This window comes from Lynx rufus, unplaced genomic scaffold (genome assembly GCF_022079265.1).
Source record: "Lynx rufus isolate CCGP_SWC_20201006 ecotype Redwood Valley unplaced genomic scaffold, mLynRuf1.p SCAF_5, whole genome shotgun sequence".
Lineage (NCBI taxonomy): Eukaryota > Metazoa > Chordata > Mammalia > Carnivora > Felidae > Lynx > Lynx rufus.
Genome location: NW_025814867.1, coordinates 49,634,067 through 49,652,343, shown reverse-complemented (window position 1 = coordinate 49,652,343; position 18,277 = coordinate 49,634,067). Strand labels below are relative to the sequence as shown.

Below are 18,277 nucleotides of genomic sequence, written 5' to 3'. Positions count from 1 at the left end.
GGAAAATTTGAGGATTGGTGTTAGTTCTTTTAATGTTTGGTAGAATTTACCAGCAAAGCTATCAAGGTCAAGTATCAAGTTTTCTTTGTTGAAAAATTTTTGGTTACTGATTCAAGCTCCTTACTAGTTATAGATCTGTTCATGTTTTGTTTTCTTTGTGCTTTAGTCTTTGTAGGTTTTGTGTTTCTAGGATTTGTCCATTTCATTTAGGTTATCCACTTTGTAAGCATGCAATTGTTCATAGTACTCTCTCTCTTTTTAAATGTTTGTTTGTTTGTTTGTTTGTTTTTTAATATGAAATTTATTGTCAAATTGGTTTCCATACAACACCCAGTGCTCATCCCAACAGGTGCCCTCCTCAATGCCCATCACCCTCTCTTACCTCCTTCCCACCCCCCATCAACCCTCAGTTTATTCTCAGTTTTTAAGAGTCTCTTATGATTTGGCTCCCTCCCTCTCCAACTTTTTTTTTTTCCTTCTCCTACCCCAAGGTCTTCTGTTAAGTTTCTCAGGATCTACATAAGAATGGATAAAGAAATTGTGGTTTATATACACAATGCAATACTACTTGGCAATGAGAAAGAATGAAATATGGCCTTTTGTAGCAACGTGGATGGAACTGGAGAGTGTTACGCTAAGTGAAATAAGTCATACAGAGAAAGATACCATAGTACTCTCTTTAAATCCTTTTTATTTCTGTAGAATTGGTAATAATGTTCTTACTTTTGTTTCTGATTTTAGTATTAATTTGAATTCTTTCTCTTTTTTTTCAAAGAAACCTACATTTTATTTCAATGATTTTTTTTCTCTTGTTTTCTTTCTCCATTTCATTGCTCTTTCCTCCAATCTTTCTTATTTTCTGCCTTTTCTGCCAGCTTTGGATTTTTAAATTTTATTTACTTATTTATTGCTAGTTTTGGATTTAGTTTGTCTTTTTTTTCCTAGTTCCTTAAGTGGTAAAGTTAAATGTTAATTTGAGATCTTTCTTAAATTTTATTTTTCATCTTTAAAAACATTTATTTTTAATTGAAGTATAGTTGACATGCAGTTACAGTAGCTTCAAGTGTATTTCTTATTTTTGAATGTAAGCATTTATAGCTGTAAATGTCTCTCTTAGCACTGCCTAAGTTTATATGTTGTTTCCATTTTCATTCATCTTTAAGTATTTTCTAATTGCCTTTATGATTTCTTCTTTGATCCATTGGTTATTTAAAAGTATATTGTTTAACTTGCATAATTTTGTAAATTTTCTAGTTTTCTTTTTGTTATTGATCTCATCCCATTGTGGTCAAAGAAGATACTTTGAATGATATCTGTGTTTAAAATTGGAGACTTGGGGCGCCTGGGTGGCGCAGTCGGTTAAGCGTCCGACTTCAGCCAGGTCACGATCTCGCGGTCCGTGAGTTCGAGCCCCGCGTCAGGCTCTGGGCTGATGGCTCGGAGCCTGGAGCCTGTTTCCGGTTCTGTGTCTCTCTCTCTCTCTCTGCCCCTCCCCCGTTCATGCTCTGTCTCTCTCTGTCCCAAAAATAAATAAAAACGTTGAAAAAAAATTTTAAATTGGAGACTTAATTTAGGCCTACAATATTATCTATCCTGGAAAATGTTCTCTGTGTGCTTGAGAAGAATGTGTATGCTGCTGTTATTGTTGGTTCAAGTGTTCTGTACGTGTCTGTTAGACCTAGTTGGTTTATTGTGTTGTTTATATTCTCTATTTCCTTACCTTCCATGTGGTTTTTCTATACTTTATTGTGAGTGGGATATTGAATTCTCCAACGATTACTGTAGAGCTATTTCCCCTTCAATTCTGTCAGTTTTTGCTTCATATATTTTGATTTGTCATTAGATGTGTAATTGTTATAATTGTTATATTTGAAACTTTTATCAACATATAATGTCCTTTTTTATCTTTTAGAAACATTTTTTGATTTAAAAGCTTATTTTGTCTAACGTTAGTAAATCTACCTCTGGTCCATTTCCATTACTATTTGCATGTAATATCTTTTTCCATCATTTCACTCTCAACCTGTTCATGTTTTTGGATCTTAAGTGAATCTCTTGTAGACAGCATATAGTTGGATCATGTGTTTTAATCCATTCTACCAATCTCTGTGTTTTGATTGGAGAATTTAATCCATTTACATTTAAACTCCTTACTGATAAGGAGGGATTTTCTTCTCTCATTTTGCTGTTCACTTTCTATATGCGTTATAACTTTTTTGTCTTTTGTATCCTGCATCTGCATTACTGTCTTTTTTGTTTAGTTGATACTTTTATAGTGAAATTTTAAATTCCTTTCTCATGCCCTTTTATACATTATAGCTGTTTTCTTTATGGTTACAATGGGGGTTACATTTAACATCATAAAGTTATAATATTCTAATTTGAATTTATACTAGCTTAGCTCAATAGCTTTTTGAACCTGATTTCGTTTGCCCGTGTTTACTGGCAATAGAAAGTTTTCGTGTTTGAATTAACCAGGTTGACAGCTGAGGGATTTCATATTCTGAAATATGCTATTTGGAAAGCAAATGTACCCCAGAATTGCACAGGGAATAATTTTATAAGAAATATAGAAACAGTTGATGCTTGTGTCAGTGAGGAGAGAAAAGGACAGAGGAAATTAATAATAAAGAAGCTGATGTCAAAAACAGAATAGTTATGTTGAATCAGAGGACAATCCTCATACATATTTGTCAGGATTTGATAGGGTTGTAGGTAATATTTTAATAACAGAATAACATCTTTGGTTGGACATACATTTAATTACATTAGTTGAGGACAACATTACAAATAGGCCTGAAAATTTCAGCTGTGAATGAATAATGAGAATAGTGAATCTTAAGTGGCTGTATGAAAAAAAAATCCCTCCAGTGTAAAATGTAATTCAGGTTATTTCTGGAATATGGCCATGTTTCATGGAGGTAGATGCATTACTCATGTCTATTAATAGCAATATAGTGTTGTGTTTAAGGACTAGTATTGCACTGCCTGGGATTTGGCCCCAATTCTGCCATGTACCGGGTAACTTTGGATAAGTAACTTAAACTCTTTTGCCTTAGAGTCTTTGTCTGTCACATGGTAATGGTGTTAATCATAGTGTGTGCCTTATGTAGTTGTGTGAAGATCAAATGAATTGATGTACACAAAGTGTTTAGAACACTGTCCAGCACATATTAAGCACTTGTAAATAATAGCTACTATTTTATTGCTGAAGAGAGGTAAGGACTGGCAAATCTTTTGCTTTCCTCTTCAGATTAAGTCTGAAATCTCAGTGGCCCCAGCATGAAAGCCTTGGCATTTTTCTCCACCAGTCTGTTCTCCTCCATGATTTACCCACCTTATCTCTTGACCCCACAGGAGAAATTATTACCTCTGGAAGACTTTGGGCAGTCTCGAAAGGATGTTGTCAACTGAAGGTTTACACCTTCCCAGTAAATCAGGGGCCCTGCAAACTGTAGCCTGTAGGCAAATCTGGCCTAATGCCTTTTTTATATGTGGTCCTGAACTAAGAAATGGTTTTCAGTAATTGGAAAAATAAAATCCAAAGAAGAAGAATATTTTGTGAAATTCTGAAAATTATCTGAAATTTAAATTTCAGTGTCCGTAAATAAAATTGTATTGGAACATAACAATGCCAATTAATTTATGTGGTGCTTATAGCCTCTTTTGTGTCACAATAGCAGAATTGAGTAGTTGCAGTTGAGAGCTGCAAAGCCTAAAATATTTACTATCAGGCCTTTTCCAGAAAAAGTTTGCCCAACCCTATGGTAAATACTACCATTCAATACTTAGAATTTCCTTTAACTGTTTGATAGAAAATTCTAGGCCATAACTGTCATTCAGTTTTCACTATCCCAGTTTTTCTTTGCAGAATGATTGTTTCTCTTCTTAAACTCACCCTGTATGATGATGTGAATCATTAATTTAGAGCTTTCTTGAGTCCTCATATCTTAATTATGAAGAATAGCTTTAAGATATCAGAATACTTTTACCTGTAATTGTATACCATGTGTACTGTTACTGGGAGAGAAAGGTTTTTCCTTTCATAGAATCCTTTCATAGAGTTGGAAGGGACTTCAAGGTCATCTAGTTGTGTTCACTGACATTATAGATGAGGAAATGCAAGGCCCAAGAGGTGTGCCATAAGTGAGCCACTGTCACAGTGCCAGGTCAGCAGAATCAGGACTAGTGTCTGTTTCTCAGTTGGATTCTACCTCTATGTCTTACCAATCCCATATTCCCTAAACCAACTGTCAAGGCCAGTTTGTATGTTGACACTGAAGGCCTTATAGACACAGGCCTATCCTAGGGTTTGTACTGGCAGAATACTCATTTTTAGGGTTTGCTTGTCCTTGACTCTTCTCTGGAGAAATCTTTGAGAGGCTTTGGTAAGGAAGTATAAAATAAAAGGATGAAAATATGACTGCTCTTGGACTCATTTCATGACCTCTTTGAACACAGAGCAGTGTCCACAGTCATAAGAAATAGAGATGGATGGGGACTGTGTGTCCAGAAAACAGAAAAAAAAAATGAGATTCAGGTATTTATTAATAATTGGCCCAAATGTTTCACTCTTTTGATTCTTCAGTTATTTTTACCCTAGTCCTGGGTCACCTGTTAACTCCCAGATGTCATGTATAATGAGGTCCTTCTATGAGAAGTTGAATTATAAAGAACTGGGCTGGTTATTTTCCAATGTTATAAAGGGAACAAAATGTGAAACAAGGTATTTACAGTATTTAGGTATTTAAATATAGAAGAAATAAGTCTTTATGGTTGTTTTTACTTCCTGAGGTCCTATCTCCTACAATCATAATTTGAATTGCCTAAGAAATGTAAATATGCTATGTTATACTTTTAGTATTTTGACTTAACATGAAAATCAGTTTGATATCATCTGCTTGAGGCAAATATTATCCATTTCCCCCTCTCTCACCTACTCTCATTCTCCTATTTGTTGGTTTTAAACCTATGCCTTCCCTTACTTTGATTTTCTGATTTCTTTCCACCACCTTTAGTCCCCTTCAAATTTTGAAGCCCAGTTTGGTTTTCTAAGTGTGCACATGATTCCTGCTTTCTGCAGTTTACCCCCAATAACTATGAATCATCCATTTTTAAAAAATATTTATTTATTTATTTTGAGAGAGGGAGAGAGAGAGAGAACGTGAGCTGGGGAGGGGGAATAGAATCTGGAGCAGGCTGCATGCTGTCAGGGCATGGGGCTCAATCTCTCGAACCCTGAGATCATGACCTGAGGTGACATCAGAGTTGGATGCTTAACTGACTGAGCCCCACAGGTGCCCCTTGAATTATTCATTTTAAAAAAAAAATTCAGATCACCCATTGGTTACCATTTATTCTGCTTCCTCATGATGTGAAACAACCCAAGAGTCATTCCCCCTGAGGGTTTTTTTTTTAATTTTTTTTTCAACGTTTATTTATTTTTTGGGACAGAGAGAGACAGAGCATGAACGGGGGAGGGGCAGAGAGAGAGGGAGACACAGAATGGGAAACAGGCTCCAGGCTCTGAGCCATCAGCCCAGAGCCCGACGCGGGGCTCGAACTCACGGACCGCGAGATCGTGACCTGGCTGAAGTCGGACGCTTAACCGACTGCGCCACCCAGGTGCCCCCCCTTTTTTTTTTTTTTAAAAAATTTTTTTTTTCAACGTTTATTTATTTTTGGGACAGAGAGAGACAGAGCATGAACGGGGGAGGGGCAGAGAGAGAGGGAGTCCCTGAGGGTTTTTTTTAAAACCTCAGGTTACATGATGTAAATCTTCTGTATCTAAACTCAGCTTCATACCCTCAGTCACTGAATATCCTACCTGCAATTTGAGCGTAACCTCTAACATATGAGGTTTGCTTTTGATTTAGAAATTTGAGGCTCTTAGGTAAGAACCTTCCAAGCTAGTAATATGGGATGAATATAGTATAGAGACAGATCTGCTGTATAGGAGACAAAAATACTAGACTAAGTTTCCAAAAATGTGGATCTCTTACTAATTTATCCTTAACAAATTTCTGCTGGGGGACCTGGGGGGCCTGGGGGGATGGAGTGTGCTGGGCTCTGCACTGACATCATGGAGCCTGCTTGGGATTCTCTCTCTCCCTCTCTCTCTGCCCCTCCTCTGCTTGCTCTCTCTTTCTCTAAGTAAACCAACATTTTTTAACAATTTCTCTTCCTCTAGTTTTATATCCTCATCTGAACAATGAGGAGATTGAACTAGACAGTTTCTAAATGTAGGAGTGGACTGAGGGGAACTGAAAAAATTGTCTAGTGTGGGGTATTGTGAAGGTAAAAATACGCTAACTGGAAGGTCATAGAGGAAGAAGATAAGGCCTAAATTTGGTATATTTGAGGTTTCATCACATCGTATTCCTTTACAGATTGGATAAAAATGTGTGAGTTAAACAAACTCCCAAAAGAACTTGGTTTGACTCTCATTTCAAAGTGAAGGGAATCACCTCCAAGCACCCATTCCCCTGTTGATTGTTGTCGCTGGTAGCAGATCACTAGTCCATGGATTGCAGGCAGGGCCTTCTCCAAAGAATTTCTTCTCAAGCTCTGTGTTAATGATAAATGTCCTTGTGAGTATTCTGTGAGAGCAGTTTTTATTTTCATGAAAAAAGTGTTTCTCTTGACCTTTCTTCATGTGGGTAAAGCAGACCTTTGAGGAAGCTGATAAGAATGGTGATGGCTTATTGAATATTGAAGAGATACACCAGTTGATGCATAAACTAAATGTCAATCTGCCCCGAAGAAAAGTCCGGCAAATGTTTCAGGTATGTTTTCACAAATGGGTTGGCTTTTTGTAAAATACACGTTGCATGTTATTGATGTACTTAGATATTTCAAAGGCTATTTTGTTATGTTGGAAGTTGGTATCACCTGCTCTGTAGTGTTTTATTTTTCTTTGATGAAAAGAGAGGCGTTTTGTTTCATGAAGGAAAAAAAGACTTCCTAAACTTAGCATGTGTCCACAGTTTCACTTCCTAAAATGCTTTTTTATTGTTGCTCTTTTCAGAGAGTAATTATAAGACTACCTGGCACTTAGATATTGGAGCAAACTCCGTGAAGTCCCTTCGAGAGGGTGATAACATCTCATGTGCCTACCTCACAGAGCTCTTGTGAGGATCAAAGACTTAGTAACATGAAAAAAATAGCACTTATTAAGTTCTCAAGAGACTCTGTTTTGTTTCAGAGGAGTTTAAGATTTAGAATCCATGATTCTCAGAAGTGCTACATCACTCCTACCATTTCGGGAGCTCTCCATAAGTTCATTCAACTGCCTGTTGGTATTAGATGAGATGCCCTTTCCCTGTTGGTCAGTCCTTGAGGAAAATCCTTGGGCTCAGACTTATTCTGTGGCACCCAGCTGGGATTGCACTTAGTCCTCTGTCTGAGGTGCAGAAGTGAGCTCTGTTAGGTGGGTGCAAAGACAATGTTAGATTATAACTAACAGCTAATATATTAATTTAGGAAGTGCTCTTATTTGGAGATAAGTCATAACCACAATCCATGTTTTGCGATAATTTTCTACTTTAAGTGATAGTTTGTATCTCGGTGATATTTTGTACATATAAAAATAAGCAGAAGGTGTGAAATTGTGTGATGGTTAATGTTTTGTGTTTCCTTTGTTTTCTAACCATTTGTCCTTAGAGGTGGGAAGGGCACAAATGACATGAGGGATGAGGGGCAGTGAGGAATGGTGGAGGCTGGCTCCATTCTGTGACCTCTTACAGTGGGCCTGTGCTTGGGAAGCTCTTGGCTGGACACGGTTTGCAACGAAGGGAACTTGGTCCCATTGCACTGGAGAACAACATAAGAGAGAGGAAAGAAGACGAAGGAATATGCTATAGAAGGAACCCTGGAGATGGAGTGAGGGACTTGGGAGGGGAAATGTGTTGTCACAAAGAAAGTGAACTGTCCTTCAACTTAATGGGAAGTTTTGCCATGTTCCTGGTACTCCCTGTGACATCTCACTTTTGCTTGTTGTGAGCCCCACACTCCCATCTGTTCCTTTTCATAGAAAATGCTCATTGTACTGAAGAGTAGCTGCTGATTAAATCAGAAGGCCCAAGCTTAAAGAGAAAGGCAAAGTCTGTACATGCAAAAATAATGATGTGAGAGTAGTTTTTGGAAGTAAGATAAAGAAATAACATAAGCTATTGATCTATTTTTACTTATATGTTTTCCCCCTTCAGACACTTTTTAATTTCTTTTAAAAATTATTTTAAATGTTTATTTGTGAGAGAGAGAGAGAGAGAGAGACAGAGCATGAGTAGGGGAGGGGCAGAGAGAGAAGGAGACACAGAATCTGAAGCAGGCTCCAGGCTCTGAGCTGTCAGCACAGAGCCTGACGCGGGGCTCAAACTCATGATCCATGAGATCATGACCTGAGCCGAAGTAGGTCGCTTAACTGACTGAGCCACCCAGGTGCTCCAACACCTTTTTATTTCTAATGCACTAAACATTGTAGAGGGTAAATCAGGAAATGTTTATGTCAAATGTTTTATGCATTTTAAGTAAATCCTTTAGACAAACTTTAAGAAAACATCAGGGGGGTCTTTTTGTGACCTTTAGGTTTAAAGACTTAACAAGCCAGAAGTGATAGAACATTTCTAGATAGAACATTTCCACTGTAGGTCTTGCATCTAGCAGGGTTGTGTAAATGCCCTTCATGAGAGTGAGAGGACCAAAGATCTTAGCATTGTCTCAGGAACATTCTTCTTCTGGCTGAATTGCTGGTACAGACATTGAAGCCTTTCTAGAGGTTTCTTTGCTTTTGTTATTGTAGAGCTAGATTCAACTAAAATTTTTTAAAATAATCTATTCAGTTATGGATAGCTCCTTTTGAAGTCTTTAGATGCTGTTGTTTAATGTGAGAGTGTTACTGTTCTTAATTGTTACAGCATTTACAAGGAAGTTGAAAAATGTTTCTTCTCTGTATCCAGGGTTAGATACTTTAAAACAAAATTAGGACAGAAATTTGAACATTAGACCCAGTTTCTTAAAATGCGGTGATTCTACAAACAAGCATCTCATACAGCAAAAATGTGGATATTTTATACACCATTCTCCTACCTTTAAAAGGATAGAAGGCAACAGCAATCTGCCCTATAACGAAACTGTGTATGATTTAAATATTGGCTAAAGTATGTGTTCATAATTGTCCCAAAGCTAACAAAGTTTTTAAAAAATCTATCTTTTATGAACATGTTGACTTTCAAAGCTATGTTTAAACCCCCTACATCTGAGTATATGTCATAAAACCCATGCATTTCAAGTTGCCATTCATTCCCTGTCAGTTTTCATTCGGTTACAACTGTGTTCATTTATTTTTTTATTTTATTTTATTTTTTTTTTAATTTTTTTTTTTCAACGTTTATTTATTTTTGGGACAGAGAGAGACAGAGCATGAACGGGGGAGGGGCAGAGAGAGGGAGACACAGAATCAGAAACAGGCTCCAGGCTCTGAGCCATCAGCCCAGAGCCTGACGCGGGGCTCGAACTCACGGACCGTGAGATCGTGACCTGGCTGAAGTCGGACGCTTAACCGACTGCGCCACCCAGGCGCCCCAACTGTGTTCATTTAAAATGAAGATCATGTAAATAGATTTGTTGCTCATAGCATATCCCCAACAATTTTAGTGTTTTTTGACAAATTCAGCCAATCAGAAGGAAGATACATGGTGAAAGATTCTTGCTCAACAATTACTAGAAACAAATTATTTCAACTAGAAATCAGTCTAAATGGATTTTTCAGACTTCTGTGGAGAGGAAACAAGGAGGTTTCAATGATCCTGATAGCTGTAAGAACAATAAACTACGTCTGTCAAATTAGGAGGGATTCTGTTATATTTAAAGACTGTATTGATTGGATTACATTCAGAAGCTGGTTAGAGACTGGTATTTTCATAATGTGTTGGATATTTTTTCTCTTTTGTTCATGATTCATTTTCTCCAAGATTTCTTTTTCATTAGTTTCTTCAAAAGATCAGCTTTTGGTTTAATTGCTCTCCCTTTGCTGATGTATCTATTTGGTTCTTTATTTCATTGTTTTTTGCTTCTGTTTATAATTTTTTTCCTTATATTTTCTTTAGCTTAATTTTTTCTAGCTTTTTGAGTTGAATTATTATCTATTTTTAATCTACCTTGCTTTCTAATAAATTGAAAACTTTCTTTTCCTCTAATTACTTTTTTTTAAAGCTTTCTTTGTTGGTTTATAAATTTGCTGTGATCAGAGAAATTGGTTTTTATAAGGTTGATTGCTTATAACATGAAACTTTTTTTGTGGCCTAATAAATAGTTTTTAAATGGTTCCATGTGTGCTTTAAAAGAATGTGTTTACCATTTGTGATACGTGTTCTAGCCTTTTTATAGTAAATATTATTTCTCAGCATCTCTGTACTGAATTTCCTATTTCAAACTCTCACACTGCCTTGTTTATTCTATGCCTCTTTCAGGAAGCTGATACAGATGAGAATCAGGGAACTTTGACATTTGAAGAATTCTGTGTTTTTTACAAAATGATGTCATTGAGACGGGACCTTTATTTGTTGCTCTTGAGCTACAGTGACAAGAAAGATCACCTAACTGTGGAAGAACTGGCTCAGTTTTTGAAGGTGGAACAAAAGGTATCATTAGACTGTTGAATTACATGTTTACTCAAAAATATTTATGAATATACAGGCTTTTTCTGTTGGATATAGGTATACCTTATTTTTAGGATAGATGGGTAAATATCACAATTCCACCCCAAAAAATCTTATTTATGAGTTATTTCTAACATGTTTCTAAGATGAGTTATTTCTAACATGTTTCTAGCAGCTTTTAAGAGGGTGTGGTAAATTGAACACTTGTATAATTTTTTACCTTAAATATGTTGAGTGTAGAAATGCACATTTTCCCACAAAGTAATGGATGTTAACTCATGTGTTTCATTGTACATATAATGGTTATGTTTTCTTTATACTAATAATATAGATAGGCATTTGTTAACTATGACATAATTTTTTTTTTTAACTTTTTAAAAGTGTTTGTTTATTTATTGAGACTGGGAGAGAGAGAGAGAGAGAGAGAGGGAGGGAGGGAGAGAGAGAGAGGGAGGGAGGGAGAGAGAGAACCCTGAAGCAGTCTCCATGCTATCAAGCACAGAGCCCGACATGGGGCTTGAACTCAGGAACCGTGAGATCATGACCTGAGCCGAAATCAAGATTCAGACGCTTAACCGACTGAGCCACCCAGGAGGTCCAACTATGACATCATTTTTAGCTAGCAATCTAGTAATTCGTTGATAACTCTGATAGAAAATTGACATTCGATTATATGAGAAGACTAAGTAAATTAAGTCCCGATTAGCAAAGATAATCCCTAAATATATTTAAAACAAGACTTTTGATTTTAATACTATGTAGGGTCAACTGTGGTCAACAAAGCTGGTCTTCTCATACTACTTTTTTTTATATTGCCTTAAACTCTGTTTCTCACTAAAGTAGAAGAATAAGTGAGTGATTGAGGGGGTGTTAGCTTTATTGAGTATTACTTGACCAATGAAAATTGTGTATGTTTAAGGTGTACAATGTACGGTTTTGATATAATGTATACATTGTAAAATGATTACTACAATCAATCTAATTAACATTCATCACCTCACACCGTTCTGATTTGTATGTGTGTGTGGTGAGAACACTTAAGATAACTCTCTTAGCAAATGCCAAGTATATAATGCAGCATTATTAACTGTGGTCACCATGCTATACATTAGATCTCCAGAACTTCTTCCTGTTTAATTGAACTTTTATACTCTTTGACCAACACCCTCCCATTCCCCCCAGTCCCTGTCAACTGTCACTCTACTCTGCTTTTATGATTTTGACTTTTTTAGATTCCACTTACCAGTGAGATCATGCATTTGTCTTTCTGTGTCATTTCACATAGCATAATTTCCTCTAGGTTTTAAATATGTCACAAATGGTGGATATGATTTAATCAATCTTGCCTACATAATGGGACATCTACCAAGACCCCTAAACCATGAGGTTTGGAGGGCTTCTGGGTTGGCGAAGCTACATGGACGGACTGGGAAGCGGAAGGGGTATGCCCTGAGAGGGCACAGATGCTCTGAACACCTTCCCCAAGGCTATTCATGAGTTGTACACTTTGTAGTAAACAAGTCCTAGTAAATAAAGCACTTTTCTGAGTTCTGTGAGTCATTCTAGTGAATTATGGGAACTGACAGAGACTTTTCCTTGACTAAACACTAGATAGGCTTTTCTGAGTCCTTTTTTGACTAGGCCCTGTTGTTGGGCCTTGTCCTCAAGAGTCCAGCTGTAGCAAGAATCCTGCTAAGACTCTTTAACCAAACCCCACATCCTTGATATCTGATCAACTCGATTTCTGATAAAATTCCCTATCTTTCACCATCTCCCACGTGATATCTGACCACTTTCTTTCCTTCAGCAAAGAACCCTGTTAGGTAGGGTTAGCCAGAATCCCACTTACCTCTAATGTTCCCTCCACTCCACCCTGATCCTTGCTATCAATCCCCTTGTCCATCCTGTATTTGGAACTGAGCCAGTACTGAGTTCTCTTTTCCCCTATTGCAATAGCTACTGATTAAAATATGTTTTTCTTGCTTTAACTACTGTCTAGGTCTGTTTTTTTCTTTGATAGAGCCCCTAAATTTGTAGTAGGCCAAGCGGAAATGGGGGAAGCCTGAACACCTCATTTGCAGCTGGCATCTGAGATGGGTCAGTCTATGGGACTGAACCCTTAACCTGTGGGGTCTAATGCTAACTCCAGGTAGTTAGTATCAGAACCAAATTGTGTTGTTGGACACCCAGTTAGTGCTGGAGAATCTAAAACTTGGTTGGTGTCAGAAAAAAAATATACTAGATGTGGTAATGATTTACTTTACCCCATTCCACAATCACACACATTTTAGGAATAAGAGATTGAGATTTAATGAATTTTGATGTTGCTTTCTTAAGGATTAAGTGTTAGCAAAATGCTTGTATCAGAATCAGTTATTTTAATTAGTTTGCTAATTTGGCAAAGGGAGCAATTCTCCATTAACAAAGTTAGCTATAATACAGGTAGAACACAAGATGGAATAAAAGATTTATTGTTTTGCCCAGAAAATATGCTCGTCTACATACATCTCTACTCCTCTGTTCTCTGCTCTGGTAACTACTTTTTCCACTCTCACCTGGAGAGCTCCTCTAATACCGAAGAAAGAACATTAGACCAGGGGCCTACGAGACCTACATTCCACATCTTACAAGCTTTTTTGGCTGGAGGATCTTGGGCAGATCATTCATTATCATTTCTGAGCCTTTATTTCCTTATCTATAAAAGGGAGCTTACATCTACCTTTCCTATCTCACAGTGTCAACTTGGACATTGATCGTAATGATGAATGTGAAGCCCCTTTGACATAGATGTTCAGAAGCACAGCAATGTGACAAATTAAAATTACAATATTTAAAGCTACTGACTTCAAATTCATTTGGACAAGTGGAAGTAACCTAGTCCATTTGAATAGCAATAGTGGATATCACTTGCTAAGGGGCATGTGTTTCTGTCCTCCTTTTGGTTACATTGACATTCAACCAGTAGACTTAATTGGGGAAAACAGAAGCCAGTGTTCTATGACATCTGCTTCTGGTGGATAATTACCTGTATCCAGTTTAATTTTATAAATTAACTTGAAGCTACATATGGGTGTACTCTGATAGAAAGTTTTAAAAAATTATCATATATCGAGATGCATAAACCATAAAGGAAAATATTAATGTCTTGAAGCTTTAAGTTTATATGTGGTCCAATTTATCAAATGCCATAAAGTTAATGTGTAGCACAAACTAGGTATTTGTAACACACAAAGGGAGAAATAGTGAAATTCCTTAATATGGAAAGTACTGTCACAGGCAGTTGAGGGGAAAAAATGAATACCCAAAAGAAACACAGGCAAAACATTTGAAACATGAAAAATTTCATAAAAACTCAATAAACCTATGAAATATCACCCTTCATTAGTAATTCAAATATATATAACAAAATGAAAAGACCATTTTCCACCCACCAGACATATAAAAGTTAAAAAAAAAAATGCTATCAAACATGGTATCCATTTCTTAGATTTCTCGTGAAGTTGTGGAATGGTATAATCTTTCCATCAGATAGTTTAATTATTAAATTTTATATAATTTATAAGACTTTGACCAATTTGTTTTACTTCTAATAGTTCATTCTAAGGAAATAATTGTGTACAGAAAAAAAAGGATGTAAAGTTGTGCATTTTATTTATTTATTAAAAAATTTTGTTTGTTAATGTTTATTTTTGAGAGAGAGAGCGAGAGACAGACAGAAACAGAGAGTGAGTCAGGGAGAAGGTGTGGGCAGAGAGAAGAAGAAACAGAATCTGAAGCAGGCTTCTGGCTTTGAGCTGTTAGCACAGAGCCTGATGTGGGGCTCAAACTCACGAACCACAAGATCATGACCTGAGCTGAGGTCCGACACCTAACTGACTGAGCCACCCAGGTGCTCCACTTGTGCATTTTATTTTATTTATTTAAAAAAAATTTTTTTAAGGTTTATTTATTTTTGAGTGAAAGAGAGTGTGAGTGGGAGAGGGCCAGAGAGAGAGAAGGAGATATAGAATTGGAAGCCGGCTCTGAGCTGTCAGCACAGTGCCTGTCATGGGGCTCGAGCTCACCAGTCATGAGATCATAACCTAAGCCGAAGTCGAACACTTAACCGACTGAGCCACCCAGGTGCCCTTTGTGCATTTTAAAATAGAGAAAAATTGCTCCCTCTCTCTCTCTGCCCCTCCCCTGCTCGTACTCTGTCTCTCTCTCTCAAAAATAAATAAAACACATTAAAAAAATTAATAGAGAAAAACTGGACACAATCTAAAATGTGCAGCATCAGAGTCATTGGTTAAGAGTTTTGTGGGATTTTGAATTTTAAAATGGGATTTTCACAATGGAGCAAATTGGAGGCAATTTGACCATTCATATGGCAGTAATTCATTCATTTCTGATGGCATAAAATTGGTGTAGACATCAGAGTATTCAACTTACAGATTTACTCAGTTGTGAAATAAAATATCACTGCTGGCCATATGTGATGTCAAAGATTATCTGAAATCAAATATTGGCCCATGGGTCAGACTTTTATTTCACTGAAGTCCTCTGAAAATTGAATTTATACCTTTGACAGGTCCAAATGCTGTTTGATTACGTCTTTCATTTTTAAAACATGTATGTGCTAAGAGAAATTCTCTCTGTCTTTTATATCCATGAAGAAGTGCCAATTAGAAGAGACCAGCTGGCTGACATTTCTCTTTCATTCTTCCTTGCAACCACAGATAAAGATCACTGACATCCGCTAGCTTGTGATTCCAGAGTACTAGGTTTGGTTGAGGTTTTTTGGTTTCATTTTCCCCCCCGTGTTTGCCAAAAGGCAGTCTATGTCTCCTCCAGATTTACTCTCCATTTACCGTCAGTCTATGTCTCCTCCAGATTTACTCTCCATTTACGGTCACTGGGGCGGAATGTGTTTCGTATTCAATGCTTTTTCAGAGTTTTGGTTCCGGAGCTATAATTGGATTTCATTCCCCCAACCCCCTTGACAGCCTTTCTTAACAAGCCTCTACTCTCTTTCTATCCTTTTGTTTCTTGTGGCTTAAGGCGAGAAGAAGAGAAGGCAGGACTATTGAAGCATCCTTACAGTCTGAAAAACCAGCTAGCTGTTTCCTGAGCACAAAGGCTATCTCCATGGATAAGCCAAAAGCAGGCTTCTGTTTATGCATCACTTTCATCTGAAATATACATATGTGTGGTTAATTCCAGGGGAATTTTCAGAGCTTTACTGATCTCATGCTGGAGGGCCCTCTTCTTATTGTAACTGCGTTTATCTGACATAGATCTATACATTATCTCATTGTGGCACTTCTAACAGTTGCCCCTTTTGTGTCTTTAAACTCTCCGCTAAAATATTCCCTTGATTCTTCTAATCCAATTACCAGTGTTGTTTGTACCATCTCCCTTCATTATTCTTTACTGAATCCAGAATGATTTCGTGAGAGTCATGGTCATTCTAACCTTACCTCTCTATGATAAATACTTAGAAACTCTTCTTTGCTTATAACTATCCCTTTTGGGGCTAGTGTACCTTTATCTTTTTTTTTTTTTTTAACACATTTTCTTCATCATAAAAGCATTCCTTTAAGAGTCATTCCTGAGTTTCTGTTCATTTACTTAATTATTCACAGTTGAAGCAATTGAGAGACTTTTCAGAGTAATTACATCTTGTAGTATTTTTGCAGCCTTTAATATAGTTCCAAATGGCATTTTTCTGTGAAATAGTCATACCTTCAAATGCTTTGAAAGTTGCGTTTTAATTTCAAGATGAGTTAGAGGTAGCCATTTTGGGGAGGAAAATTCTTACTTATTTGGTTGAAAACTGAAGGGCCATTCACTGAGAAATGTTTCTCCACTCCCTTCTGAAATTAACCAAAAATAGAGGGAAGAGTCTTTTTCTTCTGTATAAAACTATAAGGACAAAGAGAACAGGGGAGGAGACAGGAACAACAAAATCTTGAAATTTGTCTGATTTAAAGGAGACCTCAGAGCACTGAAACTCAAGCCCACAGAGCGGGAAACCATGAAGTAATTTCATTAGCCCAGGGGAACCCCAGAAAAGCTCAACAATTGAAGTCACGTGATGCTCTTGAAAATACGAGATGAGAAGGGGTCAAAAACCCAAGTACTGGTTGGAAGTAGGGATCTAGATCCTGTCTCCTACTTCTTGCAGCAGAGCAACTGTCCTTCCTCCATCCTGGCCTAAAAGTAAAAGTCAGAACCGGAGAAAGATGGCCCAGAAGGGTCTACACTGAGGCATACCAGGCACACCTGAGTACTGAAAAGATGGGGATTGTGGTAGATACTCTGTGAAGATGGCTGTGGCAGTTCTCCTATTCCTATATGCATGCCCCTTGGCAAGGTGACTTTGCCTCTCCTCCCATCTGTTTTCCTGTCCCTTTAATCTCGTCTGGCTTCGGGATTTGGTTTGACTAATAGATTGTAGCAGATGTGATGTACAAAGAACCTACGCCTCCGGGAGCCTTGGTGATTCCACTTTTGCCCTGTTGGAATTGTGCGACTACCACGTGAGGAAACCAGGCCAAGGTTTTGTGGATGAGACACTACTCAGAGAAAGAGGCCCAGGGCCAACAACCAGCACCAACCACAGACATGTGAGAGAGGCCCCCTTATACACTGAGCTGTAGTCAGGGGCCCAGGTGCCTATAGGCACTTGAATAACCCATAGGTGAGAACAGCAAAATAACTGTCCAGCCAAAGCTGGTCCCACTTGCCATCCTGCACAAATGTGATTTTAAAACAGTGGTTGTTGTTTTAAGTTTCTAAGTTTGGGTGGCTTGTTTCAGAGCGATAGGTAATGAGTACAGGAGTGAAATGAATGTCTGTGCAGTGTGGGAGAACCATAACCCTCTTCTAACACTCTGCTCCCAGGTTTCTATATAAGGGAAATTACAGGTAGGAAATAGGAGACTATGACAAGCTATAGAGGGTTGGATAGTGGCCCCAGAAGATAAGTCCAAGTCTTAACTCCCGGTACCTCTGAATGTAACCTTATTTGGAAATAGGGTCTTGGTAGACATAATTAAATTAAGGATGTTGAGATGAGATAATGTTAAATTTAGAGTGGACCCTAAATCCAATGATGAGTGCTCTTACAAGTGACAGAAAAGAGGATCCAGACACACAGAAGAAGGCCATGGAGGCAGAGGCTGTACTTATGAAGCCCCCAAGCCAAGAAATGCCACAGTTTGCCAGCAGCCACTAGATGCAAGGAGGGAGGCATGGAACAGATTCTCTCCCTCAGGGTATCCAGAGGGAACCAACTCTACCCACACCTGGAATTTGGACTTCTGGTCTCAAGAGCTATGAGAGAATGAATTTCTATTGTTTTAGGCCAAGTTGGCAGTAATTGGTTACAGCAGCCCTAGGAAACTAATATACCAGTCCCAGGAAAACCCCCAAAATCTGAAGATATAGGCATCAGACATCTAATAAAATAGTTCAGACAGGGAATTCTACAGCGAGCCCCCTAGTCACTCAGCCTGCTCGTGAATACAGAGCTTCCAACCAATTTATTACTGACTTTATTTTAAATACATTTTTCAATAGCTAATTTTAAAATGGGTTTTAAATAGCCAAGGCTTACCACATGTTTGAGGAAATCC

General features: G+C 37.7%; 1 protein-coding gene across 2 annotated transcripts in view; it reads left to right on the top strand.

The window, feature by feature from the left end:
• Window positions 1–18,277, top strand: part of PLCH1 (phospholipase C eta 1) — a 187,173-nt gene that overhangs the window by 103,730 nt on the left and 65,166 nt on the right. For both annotated transcript variants that reach the window (XM_047099766.1, XM_047099765.1), the window contains exons 4-5: window positions 6,656–6,785; window positions 10,470–10,640. In XM_047099766.1, coding sequence (XP_046955722.1) covers window positions 6,656–6,785; window positions 10,470–10,640 — 301 coding nt within the window. The remainder of the gene's footprint in view (window positions 1–6,655; window positions 6,786–10,469; window positions 10,641–18,277) is intronic.